The sequence below is a fragment of the Aspergillus alliaceus genome, assembly GCF_009176365.1.
Source record: "Aspergillus alliaceus strain CBS 536.65 unplaced genomic scaffold BDW43scaffold_1, whole genome shotgun sequence".
Taxonomy (NCBI): Eukaryota; Fungi; Ascomycota; class Eurotiomycetes; order Eurotiales; family Aspergillaceae; genus Aspergillus; species Aspergillus alliaceus.
The window spans coordinates 1,320,615-1,334,849 of record NW_022474684.1 but is presented as its reverse complement, the minus strand read 5'-3'; the positions used below and the strand labels follow the sequence as shown (position 1 = coordinate 1,334,849).

Sequence of the window (14,235 nt, the reverse complement as noted above, 5' to 3'; positions counted from 1 at the left end):
AAGATTATTTCCCCATAAACCTTAGGTCCATGAAGTGTAAGACCCTCGCAGGTGAGTTGAAAGGGATAATTCGAACGCAATGTCACAAGGGGCGCGCTGCTGTCCTTTAAGTTCACACATTCTTTAACCAATTTTGAGTCACATATCGATCCTTTCAGTAGTCGCTTGATTGGTCATGTTCTTTCCTTCCCTTTTTCTGCTGTTCTGGAATCGAGGCAGGAACACAGGAGTATGAGGCACATGGCAGAATATGGGGATGGACATCTTCCTTAAGATGGAACGCGCCTCTCTCGCTTCTACACCTCAAATTCCTCTTTTATCATAGCCGTTGAATCTATGCCGTTTATAAAGTTCCGCAGAATAGCATCGGAAAGTGTTTAAAACGCGACTAATAACATCATACACTGGTCCAATTGAATATGAGGGTGTCACGTAAATTCAACGACCTCATTGGCATCTTCATGGTGATCAACCTAGTGCCATTTATTCTCGCTGAAGCGTCCCGTTTGGATTTCTTCGCAAACAACCTATCGTATCGGTTGTTCCATCGAAGCCTCCCCGGGTCTCTCATAACCGCTCCTCAGGGGGCAGTGGGTTATCAGCCAGCACCAGGGCCTGTTGCTAATAATGCTTGGCCAACGGAGACCGACACGGCAGCGACAGGCGCGACGGCCTCTCAAGATCTGTCGCACGAATCAAGACAAGAATCTGTTGGGATTGATGGTACAGCGTAAGTTTACTGCAGGGGCCTGGACTTCTCAAGTTGCGTAGGACTCATCTCTGGATCTGCAGGAGACCACAAGACAATGTTGCTATCCTAACTGGAACTGTAACGGGGACTCACGGGGTCATGGCAACGACACAGACAGCAACAGCTGGCCGAGATGTTGCTTTAACTTCCACCCGTCTGTTATTCTTGGTTTTGGTGACCGTGCTGCAACTTTGATGAATCCAATGCTCTGTCTGGGGATTCTTTGCTCTTTTTTTTCCTTGTCGTCCATCGGCATATCATAGTATGTTCTTTGTCCTCCCGTCTATGACTTGGAGCTCTTCTATGAAGAATTCAAGTTTAGAAAGGGTATGACCAATTATTATGATTCATTGTTATTATAATCACAATAAAGAGTGTATAAAGTTTGCGAGAAGAAAAGTTTCCATATACCTCCTCATGTTTATGAAAATTTTATACAGCCGTCTTATGAACACAACTAAGATATTCAGGTGAAGTTGAGATAGTATTGAAAGGCAGATGGAAAAGAGAGCCGAAACCTCGGTCCGGGCGGCGATCATCAGCTTTGAAGGGCTCCGCTTCCCCGCATCGTCACAGCAAGTTGACTATATTTCTCCTGAATTAATGTCCCTAAAACCCCGCTGGCCATTGCTGGCTCACAGACCATCTGTCAAACTTGGTTGCCCTAACAGCCGCGGCTAAAAAGAGCCGGAAGGCGTGAAATCAACACCCCGTGCATTTATTCTTAAACCCGTAGGCTGACTGCATTCATATAGAACCTTGAGGACTTACTGCCGAGTACTTGAATCCCATCGTACCATATAATATATCTTTGACAAAGTGTCAATTACTCCAACTACTACTTCTTCCACTACTATTATGTCTCTACAAACCCCCCTCTGCTCGCTGCTCAAGATCCAGCACCCCATCCTGCTGGCAGGAATGGCGCGTGCATCTGGCGCCCCTCTGGCAGCCGCTGTTTCCAATGCGGGCGGCCTGGGAACAGTCGGCGGCCTGGGCTACACGCCCGAGCAACTATCGGAGATGTTGACGGAGCTCAAGTCTCTCCTACGGGACCCTTCTCTTCCCTTCGGGGTCGATCTAGCCCTACCACAAGTCGGCGGAGGCGCCCGTGCTACAAACCACGACTACACTCATGGTCAGCTGGACCAGCTCATCGATGTCGTGATCTCCCACGGCGCAAAACTCTTCGTCTCCGCAGTGGGCGTACCTCCAGATCATGTCATTAAGAGACTACACGACGCCGGCATCTTGATCATGAACATGGTCGGAGCACCTAAGCACGCCGAAAAGGCGCTCAAGCTAGGTGTGGACATTGTATGCGCCCAGGGTGGTGAAGGAGGTGGCCATACAGGCGACATCCCCTTCTCCGTGCTCGTCCCGGCGATCGTCGACGTGGCGAAGAAATACAAGAGCCCACTGACCGGTCAACCTGCCCTGGTCGTGGCCGCTGGAGGAATCAACGATGGACGCAGTTTGGCCGCGTCGCTGATGCTGGGCGCCGCCGGTGTCTGGGTCGGAACGCGGTTTGTTGCATCGGAGGAAAGCGGCGCAAGTCGATTGCACAAGGAGGCGGTTGTTGGAGCCCAGTATGGGGAGACGACGCGAACTCTTGTCATCTCCGGGCGACCACTGCGTATGCTACCCAATGATTACATCAAGGACTGGGAGAAACGGCCGGAGGAAATTGCTCGGTTAACAGCCAAGGGCGTTGTTCCCATGGAACATGACTTTGAGAGCGATAGGGAAGATGTTGAGCTTCCTTACATTATGGGTGATGTTTCGGCCATTATCAAGGAGATTAAGCCCGCTGGTGTGATTGTACGGGAAATGGTCCAGCAAGCTGTGGAGAGGCTGAGAACAGGAGGGTCATATATCAAGGCAGGATCTGCCAGCAAGCTTTGAGTGTTATAATATCTCGGATATGGTGCTGTCATGTTGGGTAACGTTGAACTGGATTTCATAGTAACATAATAATAACGTTTAGACACTTCATGCTTTCACATGTACATACAAGTACAGAACGAAGGGAACAAAATCTTGAAAGACCATGCTTTACTGCCTTTCTATAGCTAACTAGTAGCACCAGAGAGCAATGGCAAGCAACGATCCTCATGCAAAAAGCCCTATCATTCTAACATATGCTTTCCAGAAGATAGCCCAGTACCACACAAGACAGTCTACCAGTGCACGTCTCCTTTAGATGCTAGTTCAGTTCAACAGGGCCGATTGTCGAATACAAATTGTGGATAGTACCCAGCCTGGTTGGGACATTGCCAGCACAGACAGAAGAAAGAGCCATGACCAACCAAGGTAGGCAATAGGTCCAAGAAAACCATACTCCACAAAAAGCAGACAAAAGCGGGACAACAGATAAACCATAACGGCAATTGTCAGTGGCATCCGTTGAGCACGGCCTTGTTCCCGTTGGCTCGAGCCTCCAAGAGGTTGGGTGGTGGCGGTGGCCCGAATACAGGCTTCTCAGGCTGCTGGTGTGGTACGCTGCGGTCTCCGTTCATGTCCCGGTCCGTGCTATCTTCATACTCATCATCACTGATTCCCTCATCATCGTCCTCGTCCTCGTCCTCGTAGTCTTCGTCGTATTCGCTCTCGGTTCCCTCGTCATCACCGTCTAGATCGGCAGCAAGTCCTTGGCCACGACCTTGAGCTTGCATTCGACGGCAAAGCGCTTCAAGGTGATGGCTCTTCTTTCGCCACTTCTCTAGTTCCTCGTGATTTCGAGTACGTTCCTCGGCCATCTCGAGTATATTACGGTTTGTCTGATCGTGTTTGCGGGTGAGCGTGAGATTCTCCTTTTCCAAGCGCTTGGTCTTTTTCGACATTTCCTCCATTTCTTTGCGGAAAGTGAGAAACAGTTCGTTGCTGTTGTTCAACGTATCCTCCACCTGCAATATTATTATTACCAGTCGATCAAAACGAAAGTCGAATCGGGTCATCGAGCTTCGATCCATACCTGCTTGAACTTCTCCACGTATATGTTGAGCTGGCTGCGTAACTCGGCCTCGGTATGTGAAAACGTAGAAACTTGCGAACTCAAAGCACGGCAACGAGCGGCCTCGTTCTCGGCAGTACGGCGCTGCTCTTCGTACTTGGCAGTGAGGCTCTGTATCTCCGCATCCTTGCTGCGCAAGAGTGACTTGTAATGTACTTCGCGCGTTTCGAATTTCTCACCGATGGTCTTGATCTTGGCCCGTAGCCTAAAGGATGAACCCTCAGCAACAGAAAGTGCCTTGCCGGATAACAGTACTCACGCTTCATCTAGGTCGATGTCAACTTTTTCACTCCGGGGATTACCCTTGGCAGCCATGACATCCTGAATGTCGTACAAGAGGGAATCGAGGCGTTCGTTTACAATCAATCGCGCTTTCTTCTCGGTATCCTCCAGCTTTTTATTCTCATCCTACGGAGCACAAGCTGTCAGAACTCCGTCTCGGCATTATTGCGGGTAAGTGCAACCCACCTTGACCTTCTTATTTTCTTTCGTAAGCTCCCTGCACAATTTCTCCAGTTTGTCCTTCATGGTCACGGTCTTGTTCAACTCCGATTTCCCTTTATCTTGATCCTTTTGCAGTTGATCAGCCCGCTTCTTGCTTTTAGAATAGTCGCGATCCAGCTTTTTCATGTCGGCCAGGAGTTCAGTGTATTTCTTATGCACAGTTTCAAGCCGAGTCATAGGAGATTCGATGTTGCTTAGGAGCTGGTTCAAGTCTCGTGTAGCTTTCTTAACTTCACGCTCTGTAGTCAGTTAGTATCTATCCTCCACCCCGAAAAAAATACTAGTCGACAAATATCTCATTTGCGAAAACCAAGCTCGAGAGGCAGATGACGCACCGATTTCCGCTTCTTGGTCCTTCTCACCAGCAGCATCCTGCTCCAGCTGCGAAATCTTCGCGGCGAGGAGTTTGGATGTCTCATTGGGATCGGCCACTTTCTTCCCTTTGTTCTTTTTCGACATGGCTGCAGATGACATGATCGATCGTTACCAAGTGGTAGGACAAGAGCAAGTTGAGCGGATCGCGGCTTCGTCGGCGGCGGTCGCGTGGCCAATTCACGGAATTGAAAAATGCGCAGACGGGACGGTGAGAGAGGTGTGAGTAACCCAATCGGTGGTACTGGGGCAAACCCGCAACGTCCGTTGATACTTTCCAATTTCAACCCCGACAGGAAGGATATCGACGGGCTGAAGTAAGGAAGGCTTAAATCCACGTTGAACACTAGCGGAGAGAACCCGGGTAGCCTTTTGGCAGACTTGCAGAACTCGGAGGTAATGGATCACTGAGATCCTACGTAGCCCAAGTTCTGCAGAGTCAGTAAAAGACACAGGAGCGAGGGCAAGCAGCAGTTGGTGCTTGAAAATACAGTATGGAGACTTGCGGGGGTCAACGAGGGAACGGCAGGCCTTTGGAGAATCTTGCCGGGGAAGAGAGGATCGAATGGAAGCCAGTGAGTGGTAAGAGGGGGATGTTGCGCACTTGACCAGGACTAACCCCGATTCGAAAACTTCTCTTGGCAACCAATGATTTATTATCCTTTCAACTCTCCAACCTCTCCAACTGCCACGCTTTTCTCTTTTCGTCGATCATTTAGAAAAAGCCAATTGTACCTCACCGGACGGCCATTGGGAACATTTCCTGATCCACGCAAGATCCCATTTCATTGCGTGCCTTAGGGTTTTACGATCCCTGCCGGTCCGTCCGGCCGACGTGCTCGTGGTTCTTCCGATCCATTCTTTACCTTCGGTACCCTAGAGACGCCAACGGACTTTCTTACAGACAGCGTACCTCAACCAACTCCCGTTTCTCTGTGCCTTACTTGGCATTGTGCAACGCCATGTTGCGATTATCTCTAGGGTCAGGCAAAAGCCGAGTGCCTGTGTTGCGGCAACCTACTACCTATGGACGCTGGTTCAGATCCAGTCCTTTACCTCAGTGGAACCAGTTTCGGAGAGCTGCATCGACAGTGACTAACCTCGAGAGCTATCCCGATGCGGGAGAAAAGCTTCATGGGTTTACCGTCCAGGAAAAGAAACACGTTCCAGAACTACATCTCACTGCAATCCGGTTAAAGCATGACAAAACAGATGCAGATTACCTCCACGTGGCGAGGGAAGACAAAAACAATGTCTTTGGAGTGGGTTTCAAAACAAATCCTCCAGATGCGACCGGCGTTCCTCATATATTAGAACACACAACGCTATGCGGTAGCGAAAAGTAAGATTTTCCCGGCCAAGCCTGTTGAAGAATGGGGCTTCTTCCCTTGTCAAATGGATCATATGCTGATGTGAAATGCCTCTTCAGATATCCCGTCCGTGACCCTTTCTTCAAAATGCTTCCACGATCCCTGTCGAACTTTATGAATGCTTTTACCTCCGCCGACCATACCACATACCCATTTGCAACAACGAATCAACAAGATTTTCAAAACCTTCTATCGGTCTATCTTGATGCTACATTGCATCCGCTGCTCAAGGAAGAAGATTTCAGGCAGGAAGGATGGCGATTAGGGCCGGAAGACCCGCGCGCCGGTGACGCCGAGAGTGGAAAACCAGAAGATGTCTTGTTCAAAGGCGTTGTATACAACGAAATGAAGGGCCAGATCTCAGACGCGAACTACCTTTATTATATCAAGTATCGAGAAAGCATTCTCCCAGCGCTCAACAACTCTGGGGGAGATCCTCAGTATATCACCGACTTGACACACAAGCAGCTGGTCGAATTTTCGAAGCGGAACTACCACCCTAGTAACGCCAAATTCTTGACCTACGGCGATATGCCTCTCAGTGCTCACTTGAAGCAAATTGGTGGTGTATTGGACGGCTTTAGCAAAGGAGAAGCCGACACTTCAGTCAAACTCCCCATCGATCTCAGCCGCGGGCCTTCGAATGTGACTGTGCCTGGACCCATTGATACCTTCGCTGACGCAGACAAACAATGTAAGACTTCCACGTCCTGGTATCTAGGAGATACAAGCGATGTTGTCGAGACGTTCTCGGCCGGTATTCTGTCCTCATTGCTCCTAGATGGCTACGGATCACCGATGTATCGGGCATTGATCGAAAGTGGCTTGGGCTCGTCATTCACTCCCAACACTGGACTTGATACTTCCGGAAGAGTGCCCATCTTCTCTGCTGGTGTTACTGGTGTTAGCGAGGAGCAAGCACCAAAGGTCAAAGAAGCCATTCGAAAGGTCTATCAGGACAGTCTTTCCGCTGGTTTCAGTGACGAGAAGGTCCAGGGCTTTCTCCACCAATTAGAACTCGCACTGAGGCACAAAACCGCAAACTTCGGCATTGGGGTCATGGAGAAGACTATCTCCTCATGGTTTAACGGTGTAAATCCAATGAAGGAGCTCGCATGGAATGAGGTCATCGGTGAATTCAAGAAGAGATATCAGCAGGGAGGTTACCTTGAGTCATTGATGCAGAAGTATCTGATGAACGATCAATGCCTAACATTCACTATGGTCGGTACGCCTACATTCCACCAAGAACTAGACAAGCAGGAAATGGTTCGGAAGGAGAATAAGCTTAGTCAACTTGTTGAGCAACATGGGTCTATGGAGAAGGCCATCTCTACTCTTAGGAAGGAGGAGCTGCAGTTGCTCAAGACACAAGAGGAAGCACAACATGCTGACCTTGGATGCTTGCCTTCTCTACGTGTTGAGGACATTTCCCGGGAGAAAGAGCGCAAACCGGTGAGGGATTCGAAGGTCGATGACATCGACGTCGTCTGGCGCGAGGCCCCTACCAATGGATTGACGTATTTCCAAGCTCTGAATGCTTTTGATGACCTTCCGGATGACCTCCGCTTGCTCATGCCCCTGTTCAACGATTGTGTCATGCGACTGGGCACCGCCAGTAAGTCAATGGAGCAGTGGGAGGATTTGATCAAATTGAGGACGGGTGGAGTTTCTTCATCCACATTTCACACTTCGTCTTCCACTGAACTAGGCAAATTCAAGGAGGGTCTCCATTTTTCTGGTTTTGCTCTAGATAAAAACGTCCCAGAAATGTTAGAAATCCTGACCACTCTTATTACAGAGACGGACTTTACCAGTCCCTATGCACCAGGTATGATTCAGGAGCTACTGCGACTAACCACGAATGGGGCCCTGGATACTGTTGCTGGGTCGGGACATCGTTATGCCCTAAATGCTGCGGCTGCAAACCTTTCTCGGAGCTTTTGGGTACAGGAGCAGCAGTCTGGTCTCGCACAGCTACAGGCTACCGCTAATCTTTTGCGCGATGCCGAGACTTCACCTGAACGCCTGGCAGAGTTGATCGAGAAGCTTCGTTTGATCCAATCTTTTGCTATCTCTAAATCATGCAGCTTCCGTGTCCGCATGGTTTGTGAGCCGAGTAGCGCACATTGGAATGAAACAGTTCTACAGAAATGGCTAGCTGGCTTACCTCAAGTCCGCTCGCCTACATCTGGGGTTACAGGGTCAGTGCAACAAGTTTCTCATAAAGCCTTTTATGATATGCCATATAAGGTTTACTACTCGGGGCTGGCTATGCAGACAGTTCCGTTCGTTCATAAATCCAGTGCACCTCTCAGCGTACTTTCTCAACTTCTTACACATAACTACCTTCACCCGGAAATTCGGGAGAAGGGTGGTGCATATGGTGCCGCAGCCAGCAATGGTCCGATCAGGGGCATTTTTGCATTGACTAGCTACCGGGATCCGAATCCCCTCAATACCCTGAAGGTGTTCCAGAACAGTGGCATTTTCGCCCGTGATCGATCCTGGTCTGATCGGGAATTGAATGAGGCCAAGCTCGGTATCTTCCAAGGCCTTGACGCCCCGGTGAGCGTTGATGAGGAAGGATCCAGATATTTCATGAGTGGCGTCACACATGAAATGGACCAGCGCTGGAGAGAGCAGCTTCTTGATGTAACCGCGAAGGATGTGAATGAGGTTGCACAGAGTTTCTTGGTTGACAGCCCTCAACGCTCTGTGTGCCTATTAGGCGAGAAGAAAGACTGGGTCGAAGGTTGGGATGTACGGAAGCTTTCCATGAACGCTGGTGAAGCTGAGGCGTATCCTGAGGATACCTCTGCTTCCGCCCGAGCGTAGGGAAGTATCAAAGTATTTATGACCTTTTTATTTGCATGGGCGCATGTATCATATATCCCTGTATTTTTACGACGTTTGTGTGTTTATGTGCAGGAAGTGCTGTATATAGACTATTGCCTTGTATTATACCTCATCCTCACTCGCCACTTTTCCCCCCCTCTCTCTTCATGTTTCATGTTGGTCAGTGCATATGTATGTACTACAATGCACAACTGATACATCACCATGCACGCGCGTCTCCAGAGCAGAAACACCCCTCTCCATTGCCGTTCTTCATTCCCATGATCGGTAGATGGCTGGTTTTCCTGTCCCCGGGAGGGCAGGAGAAGGAAACACCAAGCGCAAGAACAACCAGAATGTGAACCTTTTACTGGTACACTTCTGATCTCCGTTTTTCAGACCCTCCCTGAAATATTCAGCCTCCGCAGGGCGGACTAAAAACGCGAGAACATATGCGTAGTGAACAGCTCAAAGCAACTAGTATTTGTCGGTGATCTCTTTGAAGATGAGCTGTATGTTATGGTGTTGAAACCTCAATAAAAATCATAAAGTCCCGATAGAGAAAAGAAAAGGCAAAGGAAAAGAAAAGGAATTTGATTAATTGATTGTATAGCCGAGGTAACAGGAAAGATCATCTTTCTTGTGTCACATAAGAGAAAGATTAATGTCAGTTATCTCTTTCAGTTACTTGCCGTGAATAAAAATGCTAAAAAAAAAACTCAAACAAGTATTCAAGGTAAATATAAATTTGTATTAAAACTTGTCAGTTGTTGGGGGTGTGTCTCACGTGGTCAACCACTGGATTTATCTCGTGTCGACTGTTCTTTCTTTATCTTACATTTTATCGCACGATTAGGTTTCAAGAGAATTCTAATAGACATGATGACCCCTTGATCTAATACTGAAGGACGCCATGTCATTCTGTTTACCTGTCTTTCATCATGAAGAAAAGTGATGCCATTGTAATGGGCCCTAAGCCTACTAAAGCATGTGGTATGTAGTCTCTTATGCTGCATGTAACCTACAGTTGCTGAGTTCCTACCAATTTCTAGTCAACTGCCGCAGGTTGAAGGTTAGACGCCGGTGACATCTCTCTCATGGAAAGGATGTACTGATAGGCTTCGAGATGAAATGTGAGGTCGATGGCACTCCTCCATGTCGTCGGTGTCGCCACGCCAATTCTGCTTGCGTGTTCAAGCCCAGATCTAATGTTGGTGCTAATCCTGAGAGTATCAATTACTTGGGATAGATTATGCTTACCAAAGTTAGGCGGCCGCTGCCCAAGAGATAGTGTCATTCCCGCAGGGTGTACAATATACAACATTCCTTTCTCACTCGACACAGTCTGATCCAAACGCGGAGTCCGTTCTCAGCCGGCTGGACCGTATTGAGGCTATTCTAGGGATTAATAGAGAGAGAGATGCCATGGGCATGGCCAACGTTGACTCAGATCAAGACGAAGAAGCTGGCATGCCCATTTCCGACCTCTTGAAAGCTGTCAAGCATTTGAGGCTTATTACCCGCCCACCGCAAAATAAAGATCTTTGGTCTTATTCCACAGTCAAGGGACTATGGGAAACGTATGTTGCTTCATAGACCTCATCAATTTAGATGGCGGAAGCTCATGGATACATAGATTTCTCAATAACCTGCCGTTACTACACTTCTTAAAGGATCGGAGGGCCTTCTCTTCCCCCTCACCCCTATTGCTTGCCTCCGTGCTCTATATATCCGCGCTCCATAGCCCGGTAAAGGAACTTGCATCATTAGCGGGTGGGTATTTTATGGCTACCTGCAATGCCATTGCTGAGCTGGTTACCCCGACTCCCCTGCCGAGTGCCGTTGGGCCAAATGCTGGAGACAACGGTCATCCCTGCTACAAAGAGGAAGACAAGGCGTTCCAAAATATCCTAGGCCTTATAATGGCTACTCTTGTTTCGGAGGCCTATATTGAGACTACTAACAAATGGATAGCAATTGCCTATCGACTCTTGCTGGACCATTGCCCAGCTGACTTAAGTGGCCTGACTCAAGATTGGCGCGATTTATTTTCTGGAATTCAGGTAAGTAGTCTTGGCCTGCAGTGCTTAGGAGCAGTGCTTACTAGTTTAGGTGATTGACATCGAACATGCCTCTATGAATATGTGCTACCCTCTCCTCCCTAGACAACCACCGACTCCAGCTCTCCAACAAGTAAGTAGTCACGAGGGGGATGCATATCGAGGTCTATCACAGATGATGCATCAGGGAGTCAGTCATTTCGTGGGGCGAGGGCTACCAACCATATGGTCTTTCGTTCGCTCGAGTGTAAAGGAGACCATGACTCGCGTTCGTACACCTTTTACGGACGAAGACTTTAGGGTTATCCGACTCTGGGCAAGGAAACTCGATGACTGGCTTGTCCGATATAACGGAACATCCCGTAGGTATAGACTGGCTTCATCTTTATGGAACTGTGCTAACACTGTACATGAAGAACCGTCTCCGTCAGATCGCCGAGGAATACTCATTCTTCTACAGTACCACCTCCATAAACTTTATGTTCTGTCAATTTATCACCCAGCTCGAGGATTTGACTTGGGCTCTGCGAACATAACTCCGTCTGAAAGGCATGAACTATTGGTTTCAGCACGGGCCGTACTGCGACTTCGCCAAGATGATGCCAGTATATGGTCTAATTGGGACCTCATAGTGTGTACTATCACCCAGCATTGCGCCTAAACGAAAGCTAACCGGTATAGATGATAACATGGGCTGCAATGCTCCTCTTGCGAGGCGTCGAGGACGGTATCACTCACCAAGATGGTATGGAAGTACGGTTTTCCCTAAGCAAGATATCTGACATACTCATCCGCCTTTTTAGATCTAAGTCTAATTCAAACACATCTCAGCATCCTGAAGCAAAGTGATCCTTCTATACAAAGTATCCACGGGGTGCTCGCGGACCGAATCCAATCCGGCATGCAGAGCATGCATACTCCCCCTGATATGAGTCACGAGCTGTCTTTCCCACCACCCAACTTAGACTATTCATGGACCATCTTCGATCAAGAGATCATGTCGCTCGCAAACCCGCCATGGCTTTTCGAAGGATCCTCAGCTGGTTCGACACAGGCGGAACTTGTACAGCATCCCGCAATACAATCAGCACGGTACAATGATGGTATGGCCGCCACCGGCGCCAATAGCTTCGATGCCAATAAGCAGTGGGACTCTACAGAACAACTACCTGATGTCCGGCCGCCAAGGTTTAACCCAGTCTTTGGCCATGGTAGAGCAGGAAACGACCGCTATCTATTGTGACTAAGGTTTTACTTCCCGTATCATCATGTTTCTTGAGGACATGCCATACACCTTATGATTTTGCTTTTTAAGAACAGACCGTACATGGTGCCTGCTTATAGAAGCCTCGGTTTACTGACTACAATGTGGAAGCGTAAGGGCCTAATGTACTGCATTCTTTCTTAATCATATCGGGTATAGAAATATCATATCATCAGTCATTATGCTGTACAAAGTTATATGGCTGCCACATAGAACAAGGTGAGGTGTCGCAGCGCCTTGCTTTACCTGTACAAAAGCTCTGGTGCCAAAGATCCACATGGCTTGACTCAGCCTTTAGATCTTGCTCTGACTATTAGTTGCGGTTGGGTAGATGTTCTGTGTCTGTTCCTGCCAAGTCCGGCTGTACTTCAGGTTCGGAGCCTTCGCTTGCTGCCGGGGGTGTCAGCGGTAGAGGTGGAAATGGTTCTGTCTGGGAATAATCTCCAGATAATCGCTCGGTGGAGAGTTCACTTTCCCCTGTTGATTCGAGAGGAGTGTTAACATGTTCAGGACGATGAGTATCTGTAGAGATAGAAGGAGAACGAAGTACAAGGGACTGCGGAGTGGACTAGATGTTTGCCATGTTAGCTTCCGCTGCTATTGCCTGAAGGTTGACTGGTTAATCGCTTACCGAGTCTCTCGCTTGATCCAAGCCGCGGCTAGAAGCCAACTGTCGCGCAGCAAGTCGTCTCCTTATTACCTCCAATTCCTCTTGGCGTTCTATTTGCTCCTCCTCCTTCTGGAGATCCACTATCGAAGGGGTGGTAATATCCTGTATGACATCAATATAAGAGTTCTGTGGTGATCGTAAGCGGCTGTTTCGCTTCGATCTCTTCTTTCTCGATTCTTTTGATGCCAGGCTGAATGAGCCTGATACAGACCTCATACTTGCGGGCTTATCGCTGAATTGATCTTCCGACTCCAGTCCAGTGCCCCGGCGACTGCCTAGCGCCATAGCAAACTCATCATCCAGTGGTACTGCATCTTCTTCCTCATCGCTAGGGATTAGATCACCGCGGGAGCTCAGAGAATTTGCTGTTTCTCGCGATGACTGCGTTGAGCTGCGATACCTTCCACCCTTGACATTGGAACTCGGTCCTTCATTTTCCTCCTCTGCTTCCATCAGAGGCTCATCTTCATGTGGATGCCTCCGCAGCCCGGTGGGATGTTCTTGAAGATCTGACGCGGAGGGTCGATATTTCAGACCCCGGGCCCCAAATCTCCAAGGGAAGCGTTCCAGAAAACCCAGGAACGACGAACTTGGGATAACGGTTGGATCATTCCGATCGTCGGGAACCAACACACTACTTTTCCTCCTTGCCCGCCGCGTGCCATAACTCATCTTCCGATGTCTGCGGGGCTGTTCAGCACTTCCACGCGTCAACCCACTCCCTGCTAATAAGCGATCCAGCTCGTCCGTACCCCACCCCAATAAACCGTCGTCGGATTCATCATTGTCCCAATCATCGTAAAAGTCAAATACTGCCTCTGCGCGCCCCCTTCGGCGACGTCGAAGTTGATCTTTACGGCTGGGGAGGCAAGGTGAGGCACATGCGTAGACACAGTTCCCAATCGTCGCAAAGCATGGCAAGATATAGTTATGGGAGACGGTATACAGCCCTTCTTGGGCTGTCTCATTTGCAGTTTCAAGATTATGAGAGATTTGGTTGATAGTCTGGCGAACACGGGGGTCTCTGGGTCGCATCATCTTGGGTAGAGTTGTATGGGGGATAAGGACGTTGATAATGGTCACGCAATGACTTAAGAGCGAGCGGTCTGCGCAAGTCACTCCAACATCACCCAAGAGGCCCCATTGAGTTTTTAAGAAATCAAATGGGATGTCCAGCTGTTGTTGACGCTAGTACGTGGGATTTTTGAAGGATCCCATTCAAAGCACATGGAGTTGGGAGCGAGTTCGGGGTCTACTGCGGCCTGAGGAATGCAACACCGTCTCACGATGTCATTGCCCTCGCGTTAGTCAGCTGGCACGTGCCCGTCCGATAAATACAGTACCAGCGAAATGCAATTATTAAGAAAAATATATATCTATATATTATATATAT

The 14,235-nt window shown here is 48.8% G+C and overlaps 5 protein-coding genes across 5 annotated transcripts; 3 read left to right on the top strand and 2 right to left on the bottom strand.

Annotated features, from left to right (window-relative positions):
- Positions 1-461: 461 nt before the first annotated feature.
- On the top strand, positions 462-2,656 carry BDW43DRAFT_296086 (NAD(P)H-dependent flavin oxidoreductase; the record flags this gene model as incomplete). The annotated part of the gene is made up of 4 exons (XM_032044158.1): positions 462-730; positions 793-886; positions 1,136-1,193; positions 1,572-2,656. The coding sequence occupies 4 exons, from the start codon at positions 462-464 to the stop codon at positions 2,654-2,656; spliced, it is 1,506 nt and encodes a 501-aa protein (XP_031906563.1).
- Positions 2,657-3,005: 349 nt separating this feature from the next.
- On the bottom strand, positions 3,006-4,946 carry BDW43DRAFT_10664 (taxilin). Its single transcript, XM_032037837.1, has 5 exons — positions 4,604-4,946; positions 4,233-4,507; positions 4,024-4,172; positions 3,726-3,969; positions 3,006-3,657 (listed from the first exon to the last, which is right to left on the bottom strand). Exons 1-5 carry the CDS (start codon positions 4,740-4,742, stop codon positions 3,145-3,147), a joined length of 1,320 nt encoding a protein of 439 aa, XP_031906562.1. The 5' UTR covers positions 4,743-4,946; the 3' UTR covers positions 3,006-3,144.
- A 576-nt stretch (positions 4,947-5,522) lies between these two features.
- Positions 5,523-9,542, top strand: cym1 (pitrilysin family metalloprotease cym1). Its single transcript, XM_032037835.1, has 2 exons — positions 5,523-5,982; positions 6,070-9,542. The coding sequence occupies exons 1-2, from the start codon at positions 5,603-5,605 to the stop codon at positions 8,846-8,848; spliced, it is 3,159 nt and encodes a 1,052-aa protein (XP_031906561.1). The 5' UTR covers positions 5,523-5,602; the 3' UTR covers positions 8,849-9,542.
- Positions 9,543-9,699: 157 nt separating this feature from the next.
- Positions 9,700-12,315, top strand: BDW43DRAFT_258978 (fungal specific transcription factor domain-containing protein). Its single transcript, XM_032040048.1, has 8 exons — positions 9,700-9,841; positions 9,901-10,058; positions 10,118-10,428; positions 10,485-10,911; positions 10,961-11,270; positions 11,325-11,539; positions 11,590-11,653; positions 11,712-12,315. Exons 2-8 carry the CDS (start codon positions 9,975-9,977, stop codon positions 12,149-12,151), a joined length of 1,851 nt encoding a protein of 616 aa, XP_031906560.1. The 5' UTR covers positions 9,700-9,841; positions 9,901-9,974; the 3' UTR covers positions 12,152-12,315.
- BDW43DRAFT_258975 (uncharacterized protein) lies at positions 12,286-14,082 on the bottom strand. The gene is made up of 2 exons (XM_032040047.1): positions 12,804-14,082; positions 12,286-12,740 (listed from the first exon to the last, which is right to left on the bottom strand). Exons 1-2 carry the CDS (start codon positions 13,878-13,880, stop codon positions 12,486-12,488), a joined length of 1,332 nt encoding a protein of 443 aa, XP_031906559.1. The 5' UTR covers positions 13,881-14,082; the 3' UTR covers positions 12,286-12,485.
- Positions 14,083-14,235: the final 153 nt, after the last annotated feature.